Here is a 20,810-nt window from a genome sequence, read left to right on the forward strand (position 1 = left end):
TATCCCCCTGTGGTGAATATGAGCTGTGTCTGTGAGGTTTGAGATCTCTTGTTCTAAGGCTATGGCACCTCCTTGTGGTGCATATTGTGTACAATGAACACAGTTGATAATAACTCAAAACTCAATAGAAGCAAATCAATCAATCAATCACAATTGAATTATACCAAGTATCAGGTTCATTTATCTTGAGACAACCTTTGCCCTAGAGGATCAATGTTGGAGGAAACAACATCAAACACTCAACCCCAACCCCCCCCTCCACACTGTAACTTGCTGCACATTCTGTTCCATTACAGCAGGGGGCAGCAAAGTATTTTAGAACATACTTTCATCATTAGGCCTAGACATTGTAACGGGGCCCAAATAAAACAACATAAACAGCAAACATAAGAATGGCCAAAAGTTTCCAATTTACAAGGATAAAGACAATGGTTTTGTTGCACCTGCAGTTTGAGTTGGTGATATAGGCCTTTCCCTTCTGTAGCCCTACCAATAGCATGGACTTCCTTGGCAGAAAGTATGTAATACATCATGAAACTATACAATGCCAGTGAAATTATTCGTCAATCAATACTTATGAAAATCAACAACATCACGACTCACAAATAGGGTTCTCTCGCTTTCTCTTTCCGTCGTGCGCTGTTTTTAAGCGTGGGCTTCCACTGCTCGATCAAATTTACATAAACTTAGCGCTTTCCACCAATCATCATTGAGAACGCGCGACATCTATGCGATGCAGGAAACCGCTCCTCCAACTCAAGCAGCGGCAACATTGTAGCGGAGAAACGCCAGTGGACGCGAAGCAACCCGAAGCAATCCGAAGCAACTAGGGTAGCACCACGGAATAGACCCCGTTATATTGTTGTGATTTCCCCATCTAGATCGTATTCTGTCAGGTCTGTCTCTGAAAAGTGAGTCGATAGTGAATCGATACACCATTGAGGATGTCGGTGGCGGGGCTGAAGAAGCAATTTCACAAAGCAAGCCAGGTAAGCAGGAGACGCCCCGTTATATCACAATAAACTGGCATGTTTTATCATAATGCTTTTAATTAACCTATCAAAACATGCCATTGATCTATCTGTCATACAAACAACGACAATATAATAAGCGGATAAAGCAATATTTCTGTCTTGACCTCATAGTCTATTAGTTCCAATCCACTCTCGCTTTCATAATCACGATTGCAAGTAGTGTCTTTTTTGGCCAGTGCCTCCAGTGTTGTCAGGAATGTGCATGTGTGGTCGCGAGCGAGCGATCTACTTGAGCCTAGAGAGATAAAAACATGTAGGCGACCTGCAACTAGTAGCAAGTGCAGCAGGTCCTTTTTCCAAACTTGGATTTTTAGCTTGCCAGCGCGAGTTTATCATTCATTTGCCAGCTGGTGCTATTCTCTGAATAGGGTTCCTGACTAATATGCATTTGCGCGCAGGCTTAACAAAGACTCCCACATACAATGGAGAACATAGCAGTTCCACAAGCTGTCCACCTCCTTTTGGTCAAGTTCTCAACGGGCTCCCAGCTAGCTTGCCAGCCACCTGCTGCTGCTGCTTTGCTGTCCTTTAGCCTAGTTTTAGCCAAGGTACTTTAATGGTTGCACCCAATGTGCATGTAGCCTCAGTTGCTTTTAGTTGATAAAGATATCTTGCTATCTTTTTCCAGAATTGTTGCCCCCTTCCTTATTTATATTATACAATATGTCTGCCTGCCTGTCTGTCTGTCTGTCCGTCTGTCTGCCTTTAAAGTCTGTCTGTCTGTCTGCCTGCCTGTAAAGTCTGTATGCCTGTCTGTCTGTCTGTCTGTCTGTCTGTCAGAATCTGATCCCACTTGTGTACAGGAAACCCCTGGTTGTGTTCGAAGTTCCATTCTGATGCCATACTGTGTAGCCTAATTGACATTTATTCACATGTGGAGATAGTCTTCATTTTACCAGACAACATTTACATTTACATTTTACATTTTAGTCATTTAGCAGACGCTCTTATCCAGAGCGACTTACAGTTAAGTGAGTGCATACATTTTTCATACTAGACAACCTAGATAATGTGCACACTGAATAGAAAGCACACATTGAAAATACAATTTGTTGTTCTAATTCTAAAACTGCTGCATTTTCCACACTTGACTTGAGCTCGGTCTCTCAGCATACAACTTATTTATTACCCAACAGTAGACCAACTTGTATAGTTTTGGTCCAAACAAGTACAAACATGTCACATTGGTTGCTTAATCAGTCTATTATACATTCTTATTAAGAATTTGATGACCTTTTCTAATGTGTACATTGTTGCCTATCTTCCAACACAATTACTCAGCATGAAAAGACAGCATGACGTTGGAATATGACATATCAGAACGATGACTCATGGATAGACTGTGTGTGTGCATGCGTGTGGATTCCCATTACCACGCTCTGAGAATGGATCGTTTTCATCCCAGCAGAACATTGTCATTCAGTTGTTGCTTGGGCCCATGAGGTTGAATATATGCACTATAAATATATATACAGTACCAGTCAAAAGTTTGGACACACCTACTCATTCAAGGGTTTTTCTTTATTTTTTACTATTTTCTACATTGTAGAATAAAAGTAAAGACATCAAAACTATGAAATAACACATATGGAATCATGCAGTAACCAAAAAAGTGTTAAACAAATCAAAATATATTTTATATTTGAGATTTCTCAAATTGCCACCCTTTGCCTTGATGACAGCTTTGCACACTCTTGGCATTCTCTCAACCAGCTTCATGAGGTAGTCACCTGGAATGCAATTCAATTAACAGGTGTGCCTTCTTAAAAGTTAATTTGTGGAATTTCTTTCCTTCTTAATGCATTTGAGCCAATCAGTTGTGTTGTGACAAGGTAGCGGGGGTATACAGAAGACAGCCCTATTTGGTAAAAGACCAAGTCCATATTATGGCAAAAACAGCTCAAATAAGCAAAGAGAAATGACAGTCCATCATTACTTTAAGACATGAAGGTCAGTCAATACGGAACATTTCAAGAACTTTGAACGTTTCTTCAAGTGCAATCGCAAAAACCATCAAGTGCTATAATGAAACTGCCTCTCATGAGGAACGCCACAGGAATGGAAGACCCAGAGTTACCTCTGCTACAGAGGATACGTTCATTAGAGTTACCAGCCTCAGAAATTGTAGCCCAAATAAATGCTTCACAGAGTTCAAGTCACAGACACATCTCAACATCAACTTACACTTCAGGGGAGACTGTGTGAATCAGGCCTTCATGGACGAATTGCTGCAAAGAAACCAATACTAAAGGACACCAATAAGAAGAAAATACTTGCTTGGGCCAAGAAACATGAGCAATGGACATTAGAGTGGTGGAAATTTGTCCTTTGGGTCTGGAATCCAAATTGGAGATTTTTGGTTCCAACCGCTGAGTCTTTGTGAGACGCGGTGTGGGTGAACGGATGATATCCGCATGTGTATTTCCCACCGTGAAGCATGGAGGAGGAGGTGTTATGGTGTGGGGGTGCTTTGCTGGTGACACTGTCTGTGATTTATTTAGAATTCAAGGCACACTTAACCAGCATGGCTACCACAGCATTCTGCAGCAATACGCCATCCCATCTGGTTTGGGCTTAGTGGGACTATCATTTGTTTTTCAACAGGACAATGACCCAACACACCTCCAGGCTGTGTAAGGGCTATTTTACCAAGAAGGAGAGTGATGGAGTGCTGCATCAGATGACCTGGCCTCCACAATCCCCCGACCTCAACCAAATTGAGATGGTTTGGGATGAGTCGGACCGCAGAGTGAAGGAAAAACAGCCAACAAGTGCTCAGCATATGTGGGAACTCCTTCAGGACTGTTGGAAAAGCATTCCAGGTGAAGCTGGTTGAGAGAATGCCAAGAGTGTGCAAAGCTGTCATCAAGGCAAAGGGTGGCTATTTGAAGAATCTCAAATATAAAATATATTTTGATTTGTTTAACACTTTTTTGGTTACTACATGATTCCATATGTATTATTTCATAGTTTTGACGTCTTCACTATTATTCTACAATGTAGAAAATAGTAAAAATAAAGAAAAACACTTGAATTAATAGGTGTTATAAAACTTTTGACCTGTAGTGTGTATATATACACAGTGCATTCGGTAGGTATTCAGACCGCTTCCTTTTTTCCACATTTTGTTACGTTACAGCCTTATTCTAAAGCCTTATACATAAGTATTCAGACCCTTTGCTATGAGACTCGAAATTGAGCTCAGGTGCATCCTGTTTCCATTGATTATCCTTGAGATGCGCTCAGGACCTCAGACTGAGGCGAAGATTCACCTTCCAACAGGACAACGGCCCTAAGCACACAGCCAAGACAATGCAGGAGTGGCTTCGGGACAAGTCTCTGAATGTCCTTGAGTGGCCCAGCCAGAGCCTGGACTTGAACCCGATCGAACATCTCTATAGAGACCTGAAAATAGCTGTGCAGCGATGGTCCCCGTCCAACCTGAGATTAGGAGAAACTCCCCAAATGCAGTTGTCAAACTTGTAACATCATACCCAAGAAGACTCGAGGCTGTAATCGCTGCCAAAGGTGCTTCAACAAAAGTACTGAGTAAAGGGTCTGAATACTTAAGTAAATGTGATATTTCAGTTTTTTATTTGTAATAAATTAGCAAAAATGTCTAAAAACCTGTTTTTGCTTTGTTATTATGGGGTAATGTTTGTAGATTGATGAGGAAAAAAACAATTTTATCCATATTTAGAAAAAGGCTGTAACGTAACAACATGTGGAAAAAGTCAAAGGGTCTGAATACTTTCTGAATGCACTGTATAAAATAACCCAGAAATGTTCCATATGCACAAAAAGCTTATTTCTCTCAAATGATGGGCACAAATTTGTTTACATCCCTGTTAGTGAGCAATTCTCCTTTGCCAAGATAATCCATCCACCTGACAGGTGTGGCATGTCAAGAGGCTGATTTATTTTAGAAGAAATAGGGAATTATTTAAGAAAAGTGCAAGGGTGTCAATATATTTGGCCGCAACTGAACTATAAAAAGAGATGTAAAGCCTCAGAGCAGTTTCCTCTAAACAAACACAATCTCCCCAGGGTCTGACTCACTGGCACGTATGCAGGAGTGTGTGTGTGTGTGTGTGACTGTGTATGTCTCGGTGTCTGTGACTGTGTGTGTGATTATGGACTCTGTGTCTGATAAGAGAGGCTTGTTCTTTCCTCATGTCTCCCTATGGAGCTTCAGCGGGCAGGGTCGTGCCAAGCAGACATTTCTGCTGTGTTTCCTGACAAACACACACACACATGCACAGACACAAACACACACACACTGCAGAGGAAGTCACTACAGGCCAAGCTGGGAACATCCTGCTGCCTGGGCCTTGTTCTTCCAGGCTGGTCTGTGCTGAGCTATGCTAGTGTAGGGGATAGGGCTGGGAGGGGGTTGGGAGCCAAGCTACAGCTTTGATTAGCAGATGTTCTTAGGCATATATTATATTATAGTTCATCAATGCCTAAATCCAACCCACTGGTGTGCTGGAGGTATGTGTGTGTACTGTGCACTGTGCTGACTCCTCTGTACAAGGCCTCACAACACAACAAGGTAAAGTGATGGAATAACTGGTCAGGGTCCACTGGAGATGGCTGGTCAAAGCTCAATGAACATCCTGCTTCTGTCTGTCTGTCTGTCTCTCTTTCAATCTGTCCTGTCTGTCTGCCTGCCTGCCTGCCTGCCTGCCTGCCTGCCTGCCTGCCTGTCTGTCTGTCTGCCTACCTGTCTGCCTTTCTGCCGGTCTGTCTGCCTGTTTACCGGTCTGTCTGTCTCTCTTTCAATCTGTCCTGTCTGTCTACCTGTCTGTCTGTCTGCCTGTCTGTCTGTCTGTGTGCCTGTCTGTCTACCTATCTGTTTTACCTGTCTGCCTGTGTGCCTGTCTGTCTACCTGTCTGTCTACCTGTCTGCCACTGTGTGCCTGTTTCTCTGAAGATGACCGTGAAGAGAGAGCACAGCATAATAAGTGATAGTAGAGAGAGAGAGAGAGAGAGAGAGAGAGAGAGAGAGAGAGAGAGAGAGAGAGAGAGAGAGAGAGAGAGAGAGAGAGAGAGAGAGAGAGAGAGAGATAACGTTCTTGTAGGAGAGAGAGAGAGAAATAAGTATAAGAATATTGAAAAATGAATATTGATGATACTACAGCAGCTGGCTGTAACCAACCTGTTAGGTAGGAGCTTTGTTTGGACATTCAGGGACATCTCCTTAGACAGCTAGATTATACAAGCACTCCTACATGTCAGTGGGGAATTGAATTCCATTCCTTAGGCCTTAATGAGATAGCGGAATCTGCTGCTTTCACTAAGCTGAACTATATCACCACTTCATTTATGTGTGTGTGTGTGTGAGAGAGAGAGAGAGAGAGAGAGAGAGAGAGAGAGAATTGTAGCCTTTGTATCAACATTGGACAGCAGCTTTTACAGTCTGTGTCGGAACTCAGAATACAACAACACATTTTTTTTTTTTTGTGTGGTCATATTTCTTCAGTCAATCTTTATTGTCCCATAGGGGAATGTCTTGTGAAGGGAGGATGACACACAATTACACTACTGTGTGTAGAATGTTGGCCTAGATAATGTTGTCAAAAACAGTGGAAATGGAATGTTGTTTGATAGAGAAGCTCAGTGGAAGAAGGAAGCAGTCTGGTTTCCAAAAGACCTTCACACACACACACACACATACACATTCACACACACAAGCCAACTTCAGCTAAACAACACAGGATATGAAACACTGCAACCTTAGAGGTTAAACAATTATTTTAAAAACCTGTCACAGCTCCACCGTTTAGGGCTTGTGGTTTGAGCTATCCACTTTCTGTGTAAGGTAGCCAAAACAGTCATAATACTTACATCATTTAGCAGACACTCTTATCCAGGGCGACTTACAGTCAGTGAATACATATCTTTTATACTGGCCCCCCGTGGGAATCGAACCCACAACCCTGGCGTTGCAAACGCCATGCTCTATTAACTGAGCTACATCCCTGCCGGCCATTCCCTCCCCTACCCTGGACGACGCTGGGCCGCCCATGAGTCTCCCGGTCGCGGCCGGCTGCGACAGAGCCTGGATTTGAACCAGGATCTCTAGTGGCACAGTTAGCACTGCGATGCAGTGCCTTAGACCACTGCACCACTCAGGAGACTGTACTTACTATGATCCATATGTGATGTATTATTATGCCTTTAGAATTTCACCTCTCACATCATAGTGTATTACATGACTTGCTAAATTCAGCTCATGACTCCATAAACAGTTCTAACAGCCGTAATGACACTAGCATTACAAAAGGATTAGCTTAGGCCTACATTATATGCATTAGCCTGCACTCAGGTAGTCCATGAAGGCTCTGGTGAAGTAGAGATGATGTCGGGTCAGTTTAGCATTTTCCCCACTAATGGTTAAGGTTAGGATTGGGGGAGGGTAAGCTGCTCCTAGATCTGTACCTAGGGGAAACTTCACCCCAGAGCCTAATTTACACAAAGAGAATGGCTGCTGGATTTCCCAATGGAACTCACAATAGACAGCTGATAAACCGCCAAAATGTTAATGATCTGAAAACCTGCCACACAGCTTGGCTGAGTCCTTTTTAACATGAATGATTAGTATGTTTTTACGGGGGTGTTAGCTGCATTCAATACCGTCATTACACAATACCTTCCTTTGGTTACTGTAATGTATTTCATGTTCACCAGCTAGCGTGCTGAAACACACCATTAAAAAACAAAAACATTTAAACCCAGTGATAACAGCACACAGACGCACACACCTTGAATACACCACGCACTCACGCACAACTGCACTCACTCACACACACACACACACACTACACACACACACACACAGCAAGATGAAGCAGCATGCACCTTGACCTCCATTGATAAACACACACACGCATGTGACAGACAGGCTGAACTCTGTCCCCTGATAAAACATACTATTTCTGACTGACAGGGACTACTGTACGTACAGAGTGGAACAGGTATTGTCTTTAACCTTTGTCTTTAAAGAGAACCGCCTGGTATTGATGGTTTAATACTGCATGTACTCTGAACTTCTACCCATGCAGACCTTTGTGTCTAACTAGAGGAGGAAGGCCTCCCACTTATGACTCTGGTTCCTCTCAAGGTTTCTTCCTACCGAGGTCATTTTACCTTGCCAATGAGGCTTTGGCGTCCACCATTGGGGGGAACACGCTACTGTGTTACATACTATAAATAATGGTTGGTGTGTGATGTCAGGTGGAAGGTAGCCTAGCGGTTAAGAGGGTTGGGCCAGTAACTGAAAGGTTGCTGGTTCAAATCCCCACGCTGACTAGGTGAAAAATCTGTTGATGTGCCCTTGAGCAATGTACCTAACCCTACTTGTTTGGGGTAAGAGTGAATTTTTTAAATATTATTTTTCATGACGTGTCCCTAAGTATTGACTACCTTATTTTACAGCCTGTTAGAGCCTGACTCAGGTCGGTATGTTTACTCCACCCTGATACATTAAATAATGTACAAGATGAAGAACAGGGCCACAGATACCCATACATTTTCTCTCAGACAATGGCTTCATGTTTCACTGTGAAGGAGTGTAAACAGAGTAGTGGATGGACTTCACACTGTAAACAGAATAGTGGATGGACTTCACACTGTAAACAGAATAGTGGATGGACTTCACACTGAAAACAGAATAGTGGATGGACTTCACACTGTGAACAGAATAGTGGATGGACTTCACACTGCAAACAGAATAGTGGATGGACTTCACACTGTGAACAGAATAGTGGATGGACTTCACACTGTAAACAGAATAGTGGATGGACTTCACACTGTAAACAGAATAGTAGATGGACTTCACACTGCAAACAGAATAGTGGATGGACTTCACACTGCAAACAGAATAGTGGATGGACTTCACACTGTAAACAGAATAGTGGATGGACTTCACACTGCAAACAGAATAGTGGATGGACTTCACACTGCAAACAGAATAGTGGATGGACTTCACACTGCAAACAGAATAGTGGATGGACTTCACACTGTAAACAGAATAGTGGATGGACTTCACACTGTAAACAGAATAGTGGATGGACTTCACACTGCAAACAGAATAGTGGATGGACTTCACACTGCAAACAGAATTGTGGATGGACTTCACACTGTAAACAGAATAGTGGATGGACTTCACACTGTAAACAGAATAGTGGATGGACTTCACACTGCAAACAGAATAGTGGATGGATTTCACACTGTAAACAGAACAGTGGATGGACTTCACACTGCAAACAGAATAGTGGATGGACTTCACACTGCAAACAGAATAGTGGATGGACTTCACACTGTAAACAGAATAGTGGATGGACTTCACACTGTAAACAGAATAGTGGATGGACTTCACACTGTAAACAGAATAGTGGATGGACTTCACACTGTAAACAGAATAGTGGATGGACTTCACACTGCAAACAGAATAGTGGATGGATTTCACACTGTAAACAGAACAGTGGATGGACTTCACACTGCAAACAGAATAGTGGATGGACTTCACACTGCAAACAGAATAGTGGATGGACTTCACACTGTAAACAGAATAGTGGATGGACTTCACACTGTAAACAGAATAGTGGATGGACTTCACACTGTGAACAGAATTGTGGATGGTTGAGAGACCGCCACCGCACATAACAGATCCAATTATCACCAATGAGATATAGGGAGGTAAGGAGAGATAAGGCTACAGTATTGTGTTTGCTGTCAGTCACAGGGTGCGTCCCAAAAGGCATCCTATTCCCTATATTCTACACTAATGTTGACCCCTATGGACCCTGGTCAAAAGTAGTGCGCTATATAGGGAATAGGATGCCATTTGGGACTCAGCCACAGTGTTGTCACAGTGTCAGAATGGATCACACTTTGACATGATCAAATAGATGTAGGTTCATAAACACTACTGGGTGTGACTGTGAACACACACACACACACGCCTGTTTGTTTAATTAAGGCCAATATTCCACTCCGCTGCCCTTTAGGTGAATAACAGTGGAAAATCATGCCGATTGAACCGAATAACAGGAATGAGTTTAATATCTTTGGTAGTACATTATCAGACAGGAACCAGAGAAAAACATGCTCTGCTGAGGTAGTAAAACCAGACAGACAGACAGACAGACAGGAAAATACAGATTCAATGTTCAGACTATAGGAAATATGTTGACATTTACCACACAATGAATCATTTGTAATAACTTTTACCCAGCTGCATAATCAGATAATAGTGCATATATATACAGTACCAGTCAAAAGTTTGGACACACCTACTCATTGAAGGGTTTTTCTATATTTTTACTATTTTCTACATTGTAGAATAATAGTGAAGACATCAAAACTATGAAATACCACATATGGAATCATGTAGTAACCAAAAAAGTGTTAAACAAATCAAAATATATTTTATATTTGAGATTCTTCAAATAGTCACCCTTTGTCTTGATAACAGCTTTGCACACTCTTGGCATTCTCTCAACCAGCTTCACCTGGAATGCTTTTCCAACAGTCTTGAAGGAGTTCCCACTTGTTGGCTGCTTTTCATTCACTCTGCCGTCCGACTCAACCCAAACCATCTCAATTGGGTTGAGGTCGGGGGATTGTGGAGACCAGGTCATCTGATGCAGAACTCCATCACTCTCCTTCTTGGTAAAATAGCCCGTAGACAGCCTGGAGGTGTGTTGGGTCATTGTCCTGTTGAAAAACAAATGAGAGTCCCAAACCAGATGGGATGGTGTATCGCTGCAGAATGCTGTGGTAGCCATGCTGGTTAAGTGTGCCTTGAATTCTAAATAAATCACAGACAATGTCACCAGCAAAGCACCCCCACACCATAACACCTCCTCCTCCATGCTTTACGGTGGGAACTACACATGCGGAGATCATCCGTTCACCCACACCGCGTCTCACAAAGGGTTAGGGTTAGGGTTAGGGTTAGGAACCAAACATCTCCAATTTGGACTCCAGACCAAAGGACACATTTCCACCGGTATACTGTCCATTGCTCGTGTTTCTTGGCCCAAGTAGGTCTCTTATTCTTATTGGTGTCCTTTAGTATTGGTTTCTTTGCAACATTTCGTCCATGAAGGACTGATTCACACAGTCCCCTCTGAACAGTTGATGTTGAGATGTGTCTGTGACTTGAACTCTGTGAAGCATTTATTTGGGCTACAATTTCTGAGGCTGGTAACTCTAATGAACTTATCCTCTGTAGCAGAGGTAACGCTGGGTCTTCCATTCCTGTGGCGGTCCTCATGAGAGGCAGTTTCATCATAGCGCTTGATGGTTTTTGCGACTGCACTTGAAGAAACTTTCAAAGTTCTTGAAATGTTCCATATTGACTGACCTTCATGTCTTAAAGTAATGATGGACTGTCATTTCTCTTTGCTTATTTGAGCTGTTCTTGCCATAAGATGGACTTGGTCTTTTACCAAATAGGGTTATCTTCTGTATACCCCCCCTACCTAGTCACAACACAACTGATTGGCTCAAACAAATTAAGAAGGAAAGAAATTCCACAAATTACCTTTTAACAAGGCACACCTGTTAATTGAAATGCATTCCAGGTGACTACCTCATAAAGCTGGTTGAGAGAATGCCAAGAGTGTGCAAAGCTGTCATCAAGGCAAAGGGTGGCTATTTGAAGAATTTGTTTAACACTTTTTTGGTTACTACATGATTCCATATGTGTTATTTCATAGTTTTGATGTCTTCACTATTATTCTACAATGTAGAAAATAGTAAAAAAAAAGAAAAACCCTTGAATGAGTAGGTGTGTCCAAACCTTTGACTGGTAGTGTATATATATATATATATAATATATATATTATGTATATTATTATATTATTTTTTTCAAACCTGCACTGTTGGAGTATTTCACTGTACACTGCAACTACATTTGTGACCCTGTGCATGTGACTAAATAAACGTCTAATCTAATCTAATCTAATCTACTGAACACCTTCATGTACCAAAGAGTGTGTAAGCTACATAATGTACTCAGACCTACTGTGTCTGCAATGTGTTTTATGATTATTGATGAGCTTGGTGTTGGTGCTCATAATCGGTCGAGAGGGGTTTTAGATTATTAACCACGTTTTCAGTAGGAGTGTGTGTGTGTCTGTGTGTGTTTGTGTGTGTATAGTCCTATGACACAGTGGTCCACCTAACAGTTGTATTGTTGCATTGATGGAAGTTACTGTCAGAACGCTGAGTGTGGATGTGGTGCAGGGAATCAAGCGCAGGAACAAGGGTGTTCGTCAACAGACTTTAGTAATCAAAAATAGAACTCCAAACAGGTGGATAGCCAACCCAACCGGGAGGCATGAACAAAATTACGCACACACACAACAGTGCGTAAAAACAAGAAAAGGCGCACGCAGTGCGGACTCTCTACACAAACAAATACGAGAGAGAAAACCCATCAACAGCAACAGCTGACATAACAATCACACATAACACCTGACCCAACACACGATAACTAAATAGGAAACAAAATCAAACACTAACAAGGGACAGGTGTACAAACAGACAAAACCAAACAAACATGAAACATCGAACGGTGGCAGCTAGTACTCCGGGGACGACGACCGCCGAAGCCTGCCCGAACAAGGAGGAGGAGCAGCCTCGGCCGAAACCGTGACAGTACCCCCCCCCCTTGACGCGCGGCTCCAGCGGCCCCGATGGAACTCGGTCAGCAGGGACTGGTCTAATATGTCCCTCCTCGGCACCCAGCACCGCTCCTCCGGGCCGTACCCCTCCCACTCCACGAGATATTGGAGACCCCCCATCTGGCGTCTCGAATCAAGGATGGACCTCACAGTGTACGCCGGAGCCCCCTCGATGTCCAACGGGGGCGGAGGAGTCTCTTCTATCTCATAGTCCTGGAGTGGACCAGCTACCACCGGCCTGAGGAGAGACACATGGAACGAGGGGTTAATATTCCTATAATCAATAGGCAGTTCTAACCTGTAACACACCTCGTTCAACCTCCTCAGGACTTTAAATGGCCCCACAAACCGCCGACCCAGCTTCCGGCAGGGCAGGCGGAGGGGCAGGTTTCTGGTCGAGAGCCAGACTCGATCTCCAGGTGCGTACACAGGCCCCTCACTGCGGTGGAGATCGGCGCTCGTCTTATGCCGACGGATGGCCCGCTGCAGATGAACGTGGGCAGCGTTGCATGTCTCCTCCGAGCGCCGCACCCACTCATCCACCGCAGGGGCCTCGATCTGGCTCTCGTGCCAAGGTGCCAGAACCGGCTGGTACCCTAACACACACTGGAAAGGGGTTAGTTGGGTGGAGGAGTGGCGGAGAGAGTTCTGTGCCATCTCGGCCCAAGGAACGTATCTCGCCCACTCCTCCGGCCGGACCTGGCAATAAGACCTCAGAAACCTACCCACATCCTGGTTAACACGTTCAACCTGCCCATTACTCTCCGGGTGGTAACCCGAGGTAAGGCTCACCGAAACCCCCAACCGTTCCATAAACCTCTCCACACTCTGGAGGTGAACTGGGGGCCTCGATCAGACACTATATCCTCGGGTACCCCGTAATGCCGGAAGACATGGGTAAACAGAGCCTCAGCGGTCTGTAGGGCAGTAGGTAGACCCGGCATGGGAAGGAGACGACAGGCCTTCGAGAACCGATCCACAACGACCAGGATGGTAGTATTCCCCTGTGAGGGGGGAAGGTCTGTAACAAAATCCACCGAGAGGTGGGACCAGGGTCGTTGTGGAACGGGCAGCGGTTGTAGCTTACCCCTGGGCAAATGTCTGGGCGCCTTACACTGGGCACACACCGAACAGGAGGAGACATAAATCCTCACATCCCTGGCTAACGTTGGCCACCAGTACTTAGTGCTAAGGCAGTGAACTGTCCGGCCGATACCTGGATGTCCAGAGGAGGGGGACGTATGAGCCCAATAAATGAGGCGATCGCGTACCTCGAGCGGAACGTACGTCCGACCCACTGGACACTGTGGAGGACTTGGGTCGGTGCGTAACGCCCGCTCGATCTCGGCATCGACCTCCCATACCACCGGTGCAACCAGACAAGACTTTGGTAGTATGGGAGTGGGCTCAACGGACCTCTCCTCCGTGTCATACCGCCGAGACAGGGCATCTGCCTTCCCATTCTGGGACCCAGGGATGTAAGTGATTTTAAACACAAACCGGGCTAGAAACATAGTCCAGCGGGCCTGGCGAGGATTCAGTCTCCTAGCTGCCCGGATGTATTCCAGGTTACGGTGGTCAGTTAGAATGAGGAAAGGGTGTTGAGCCCCCTCAAGCCAATGCCTCCACACCTTTAGGGCCTGTACCACGGCTAACAGCTCCCTGTCCCCTACGTCATAATTCCGCTCCGCCGGACTGAGCTTCTTAGAATAAAAAGCACAGGGGCGGAGTTTAGGTGGTGTGCCAGACCGTTGTGAGAGAACGGCCCCTATACCGGCCTCGGACGCGTCTACCTCTACCTGGAAAGGTAAAGCGGGATCCGGATGCGCCAACACCGGCGCCGAGGTAAACAGGTCCTTCAGTTTCCCAAAAGCCCTGTCCGCCTCAGCTGACCACCGCAAGCGCACCGGACCCCCCTTCAACAGAGACATTATGGGAGCTGCCACCTGTCCAAAACCCCGGATAAACCTCCGGTAATAATTCGCAAAACCCAAGAACTGTTGTACCTCTTTCACAGTGGTTGGGGTCTGCCAATTACGCACAGCTGACACCCGGTCAACCTCCATCTTCACCCCTGACGCAGACAACTGATAACCCAAAAAGGAGACCGACTTCTGAAAGAACAGACATTTCTCTGTCTTGACATATAGGTCATGCTCCAACAGCCTCCTCAACACTCGGCGCACCAGGGCTACATGCTCTGCTCGGGTAGAACTGTACACCAGAATATCGTCTATGTACACGACTACTCCCTGTCCCTGCATGTCCCGGAAAATCTCATCGACGAAGGATTGGAAGACTGAGGGAGCATTCATTAACCCATATGGCATGACGAGATACTCGTAATGTCCGGAGGTCGTACTAAACGCCGTCTTCCATTCATCGCCCTCTCTAATGCGTACCAAGTTATATGCGCTCCTGAGATCCAATTTTGTGAAGAACTGAGCACCGTGTAATGACGCCGTCATAGTCGCAATCAGAGGAAGTGGATAGCTGTACTTCACCGTAATCTGATTGAGACCGCGGTAATCAATACACGGGCGCAGACCTCCATCTTTTTTCTTCACAAAAAAGAAGCTCGAGGAAGCGGGTGAAGTGGAGGCCCGTATGTATCCCTGTCTCAGAGACTTGGCGATGTAAGTTTCCATTGCCTTCCTCTCCTCTTGAGACAAGGGATACACATGGCTCCGCGGGAGGGCTGCTCCTGACTGGAGATCTATCGCACAATCCCCCTGTCTATGAGGCGGCAGCTGCGCCGCCCTAGTCTTACTAAACACCAGTTTCAAATCCTCATACTCGGGGGGAATATGCAGTGCTGGCATTAGATTCGGACTTTCCACCGAGGTCACCCCTATGGAAACACCCAGACACAGCCTCTCACACTGAGCAGACCACCCTTTAAGAGCTTTCTCTCGCCACGAAATCGTAGGGTCATGGGTAATCAACCAGGGAAGCCCCAGCACCACCGGATACGCAGGAGAGTCAATCAGATAGAGCTGAATCGTCTCCTCATGACCCCCCTGTGTCACCATCTTAAGGGGCGCTGTGACCTCCCTAATCAACCCAGATCCTAACGGACGGCTATCTAGGGCATGTACAGGGAAAGGCTTATCAACGGGAAGGAGAGGAATCCCTAACTCTACACAGAACTGGCGATCTACAAAATTCCCAGCTGCGCCTGAATCTACTAGCGCCTTATGCTGGGAACGAGGTGCAACCTGTGGAAAACAAACAGGCAAGGTTAAGTGAACGACAGAAAGCTCTGGGTAAGTAGGGCGCCTACTCACCTGGGGGGACCCCCCAATGCGTGGCCTGCCTTCACCCCCACCGGGGGACCCTCCCCAACACCTAGCCGCGGTGTGCCCTCCACGGCCACAGTTAGTGCAGGGAACGGCCCCCCTCGGGTTCCTACTCCTCCGTTCTCTAGCGCCAGCACCCCCGAGCTCCATAGGGCTCGGCTCGGAGGTGCTGGAGGGTGAAATGGGCGACCCCCACCCGGGACGTCCACGGGTGGCGAGCAGGGTGTCCAGCCGAATGGCCATGTCGACCAGTTGGTCAAACGACAACGTGGTATCCCTGCACGCCAACTCTCTCTGGACGTCCTCCCGGAGGCTGCAGCGGAAGTGGTCTATGAGGACCCGCTCATTCCACCCTGCATCTGCCGCTAGAGTCCGGAATTCCAGAGCAAAATCCTGGGCGCTCCTCATCCCCTGTCGGAGGTAGAACAGACGCTCCCCCGCCGCCTTCCCTTCTGGTGGATGGTCAAACACGGCACGGAAGCGGCGGGAGAACTCCGCATAGGTAACGGTAGCGGCGTCCATTCTCCTCCATTCGGCGTTGGCCCACTCCAACGCCTTGCCGGTGAGACAGGAGATGAGGGCGGAGACGCTCTCGTGTCCCGAGGGCGCCGGGTGTACGGTGGCGAGGTAGAGCTCCACTTGCAGCAGGAACCCTTGACACCCGGCAGCGGAGCCGTCGTACGCCCTCGGGAGCGAGAGCCGAATCCCACTGGTTTCCGGAAGGTGGACAGGAGGACTGACCGATGGGGATGGTCCGGTAGGTGGGGGCGTGGGTACCCCGCTGCTTTCCCATCGGTGGAGAGTGTTCATCACCCGATCCAGGGCGTGACCGATCTGGTTGATCCTGTCCTCCTGCCCACGAAGACGGTCCTCCATGGTCTCTGTTGGCGCGGTTGCTCCTGCTGATTCCATGTCGGATGTGTGATTCTGTCAGAACGCTGAGTGTGGATGTGGTGCAGGGAATCAAGCGCAGGAACAAGGGTGTTCGTCAACAGACTTTAGTAATCAAAAATAGAACTCCAAACAGGTGGATAGCCAACCCAACCGGGAGGCATGAACAAAATTACGCACACACACAACAGTGCGTAAAAACAAGAAAAGGCGCACGCAGTGCGGACTCTCTACACAAACAAATACGAGAGAGAAAACCCATCAACAGCAACAGCTGACATAACAATCACACATAACACCTGACCCAACACACGATAACTAAATAGGAAACAAAATCAAACACTAACAAGGGACAGGTGTACAAACAGACAAAACCAAACAAACATGAAACATCGAACGGTGGCAGCTAGTACTCCGGGGACGACGACCGCCGAAGCCTGCCCGAACAAGGAGGAGGAGCAGCCTCGGCCGAAACCGTGACAGTTACAATCTATCTGCAATGTTAAGCTGATCTACCCCCAGGGCAGTGGTTGACCTTTTCATGACCTTGTGGCACAACACCAAATACATAATTCAAAAATAACTATTTTTTAAGAGAGAATAAAAGGTGGTCTCTTTAATTATTTATAATGATGGTCAATCATTCAGTTAAATAGAGCACAGGCCTGAATGAAAATGTCCTCCAAAGAAATGAGTTGGTAGTGGTGGTGGGTTTGGCCTAAATACATGTTTAAAAAACATTAACTAAATTCATAAACTTCCTAGGTTTTCCAGATATCACAGTTTTCCCTCCTGATTACCTACATGTGTTAACCCTGAACCTGATTCACTCATAGATTAAACCTGTCAGACTTCACCCTGGTCCTAGTCTACTCACTTTCAAAGCACTAACAGGTTGGTTACAGCCAGCTGCTGTAGTATCATCAATATTAATTTTTCAATATTCGTATACTTATTTCTCTCTCTCTCCTACAAGAACGTTCTCTCTCTCTCTCTCTCTCTCTCTCTCTCTCTCTCTCTCTCTCTCTCTCTCTCTCAATTTCAATTCAATTTCAATTCAATTTCAATTTAAGGGCTTTATTGGCATGGGAAACGTGTGTTAACATTGCCAAAGCAAGTGAAGTAGATAGTAAACAAAAGTGAAATAAACAATAAATATTAACAGTAAACATTACACTCAGAAGTTTCAAAAGAATAAAGACATTTCAAATGTCATATTATGTATATATACAGTGTTGTAACAATGTGAAAATAGTTAAAGTACAAATGGGAAAATATATAAACATAAATATGGGTTGTATTTACAATGGTGTTTGTTCTTCACTGGTTGCCCTTTTCTTGTGGCAACAGGTCACAAATATTGCAGCTGTGATGGCACACTGTGGTTTTTCACCCAGTAGATAAGGGAGTTTATCAAAATTGGGTTTGTTTTCAAATTCTTTGTGGATCGCTGTAATCTGAGGGAAATATGTGTCTCTAATATGGTCATACATTTGGCAGGAGGTTAGGAAGTGAAGCTCAGTTTCCAACTCATTTTGTGGGCAGTGTGCACATAGCCTGTCTTCTCTTGAGAGCCAGGTCTGCCTACGGCGGCCTTTCTCAATAGCAAGGCTATGCTCACTGAGTCTGTACATAGTCAAAGCTTTCCTTAAGTTTGGGTCAGTCACAGTGGTCAGGTATTCTGCCACTGTGTACTCTCTGTTTAGGGCCAAATAGCATTCTAGTTTGCTCAGTTTTTTTGTTTGTTCTTTCCAATGTGTCAAGTAATTCTCTTTTTGTTTTCTCATGATTTGGTTGGGTCTAATTGTGTTGTTGTTGTTGTTGTTGTTGTTGTCCTGGGGCTGTGTGGGGTCTGTTTGTGTTTGTGAACAGAGCCCCAGGACAAGCTTACTTAGAGGACTCTTCTCCAAGTTCATCTCTCTGTAGGTGATGGCTTTGTTATGGAAGGTTTGGGAATCGCTTCCTTTTAAGTGGTTATAGAATTTAACGGCTCTTTTCTGGATTTTGATAATTAGCGGGTATTGGCCTAATTCTGCTCTGCATGCATTATTTGGTGTTTTACGTTGTACATGGAGGATGTTTTTGCTGAATTCTGCATGCAGAGTCTCAATTTGGTGTTTGTCCCATTTTGTGAATTCTTGGTTGGTGAGCGGACCCCAGACCTTAGAACCATAAAGGGCAATGGGTTCTATAACTGATTCAAGTATTTTTAGCCAGATCCTAATTGGTATGTCAAATTTTATGTTCCTTTTGATGGCATAGAAGGCCCTTCTTGCCTTGTCTCTCAGATCATTCACAGCTTTGTGGAAGTTACCTGTGGCGCTGATGTTTAGGCCGAGGTATGTATAGTTTTTTGTGTGCTCTAGGGCAACGGTGTCTAGATGGAATTTGTATTTGTGGTCCTGGCAACTGGACCTTTTTTGGAACACCATTATTTTTGTCTTACTGAGATTTACTGTCAGGGCCCAGGTCTGACAGAATCTATGCAGAAGATCTAGGTGCTGCTGTAGGCCCTCCTTGGTTGGTGACAGAAGCACCAGATCATCAGCAAACAGAATACATTTGACTTCAGATTCTAGTAGGGTGAGGCCGGGTGCTGCAGACTGTTCTAGTGCCCTCGCCAATTCGTTGATATATATGTTGAAGAGGGTGGGGCTTAAACTGCATCCCTGTCTCACCCCACGGCCCTGTGGAAAGAAATGTGTGTGTTTTTTGCCAATTTTAACTGCACACTTGTTGTTTGTGTATATGGATTTTATAATGTTGTATGTTTTTCCCCCAACCCCACTTTCCATCAATTTGTATAGCAGACCCTCATGCCAAATTGAGTCAAAAGCTTTTTGAAATCAACAAAGCATGAGAAGACTTTGCCTTTGTTTTGGTTTGTTTGTTTGTCAATTAGGGTGTGCAGGGTGAATACGTGGTCTGTCGTACGGTAATTTGGTAAAAAGCCAATTTGACATTTACTCAGTATATTGTTTTCACTGAGGAAATGAACTAGTCTGCTGTTAATGATAATGCAGAGGATTTTCCCAAGGTTGCTGTTGACGCATATCCCACGGTAGTTATTGGGGTCAAATTTGTCTCCACTTTTGTGGATTGGGGTGATCAGTCCTTGGTTCCAAATATTGGGGAAGATGCCAGAGCTAAGGATGATGTTAAAGAGTTTAAGTATAGCTAATTGAAATTTGTGGTGTGTATATTTTATCATTTCATTGAGGATACCATCAACACCACAGGACTTTTTGGGTTGGAGGGTTTGTATTTTGTCCTGTAGTTCATTCAATGTAATTGGAGAATCCAGTGGGTTCTGGTAGTCTTTAACAGTTGATTCTAAGATTTGCATTTGATAATGTATATTTTTTTGCTGTTTGTTCTCTGTTATAGGGCCAAAAAGATTGGAGAAGTGGTTTACCCATACATCTCCGTAAGTGGTTTACCCATACATCTCCGTTTTGGATAGATAGCTCTTCGTGTTGTTGTTTGTTTAGTGCTTTCCAATTTTCCCAGAAGTGGTTAGAGTCTATGGATTCTTCAATTACATTGAGCTGATTTCTGACATGCTGTTCCTTCTTTTTCCGTAGTGTATTTCTGTATTGTTTTAGTGATTCACCATAGTGAAGGCGTAGGCTCAGGTTTTCTGGGTCTCTATGTTTTTGGTTGGATAGGTTTCTCAATTTCTTTCTTAGGTTTTTGCATTCTTCATCAAACCATTTATCACTGTTATTACTTTTCTTTGGTTTTCTGTTAGAGATTTTTAGATTTGATAGGGAAGCTGAGAGGTCAAATAAACTGTTTAGGTTTTCTACTGCCAAGTTTACACCTTCACTATTACAGTGGAACGTTTTGTCCAGGAAGTTGTCTAGAATGGATTGAATTTGTTGTTTCCT

At 45.0% G+C, this 20,810-nt stretch overlaps 1 protein-coding gene across 1 annotated transcript in view; it reads left to right on the forward strand.

Moving 5' to 3' along the window:
* Window positions 1–719: 719 nt before the first annotated feature.
* LOC311116267 (endophilin-A3-like) overlaps window positions 720–20,810 on the forward strand; it is a 56,955-nt gene continuing 36,864 nt past the window's right edge. The window contains exon 1 of the mRNA XM_084191375.1: window positions 720–989. Within this exon, the coding sequence (XP_084047501.1) occupies window positions 945–989 (45 nt within the window). The 5' untranslated portion in view covers window positions 720–944. The remainder of the gene's footprint in view (window positions 990–20,810) is intronic.

Source organism: Coregonus lavaretus (genome assembly GCF_964263955.1).
Source record: "Coregonus lavaretus genome assembly, contig: HAP1_SCAFFOLD_2410, whole genome shotgun sequence".
NCBI classification, from domain to species: Eukaryota; Metazoa; Chordata; class Actinopteri; order Salmoniformes; family Salmonidae; genus Coregonus; species Coregonus lavaretus.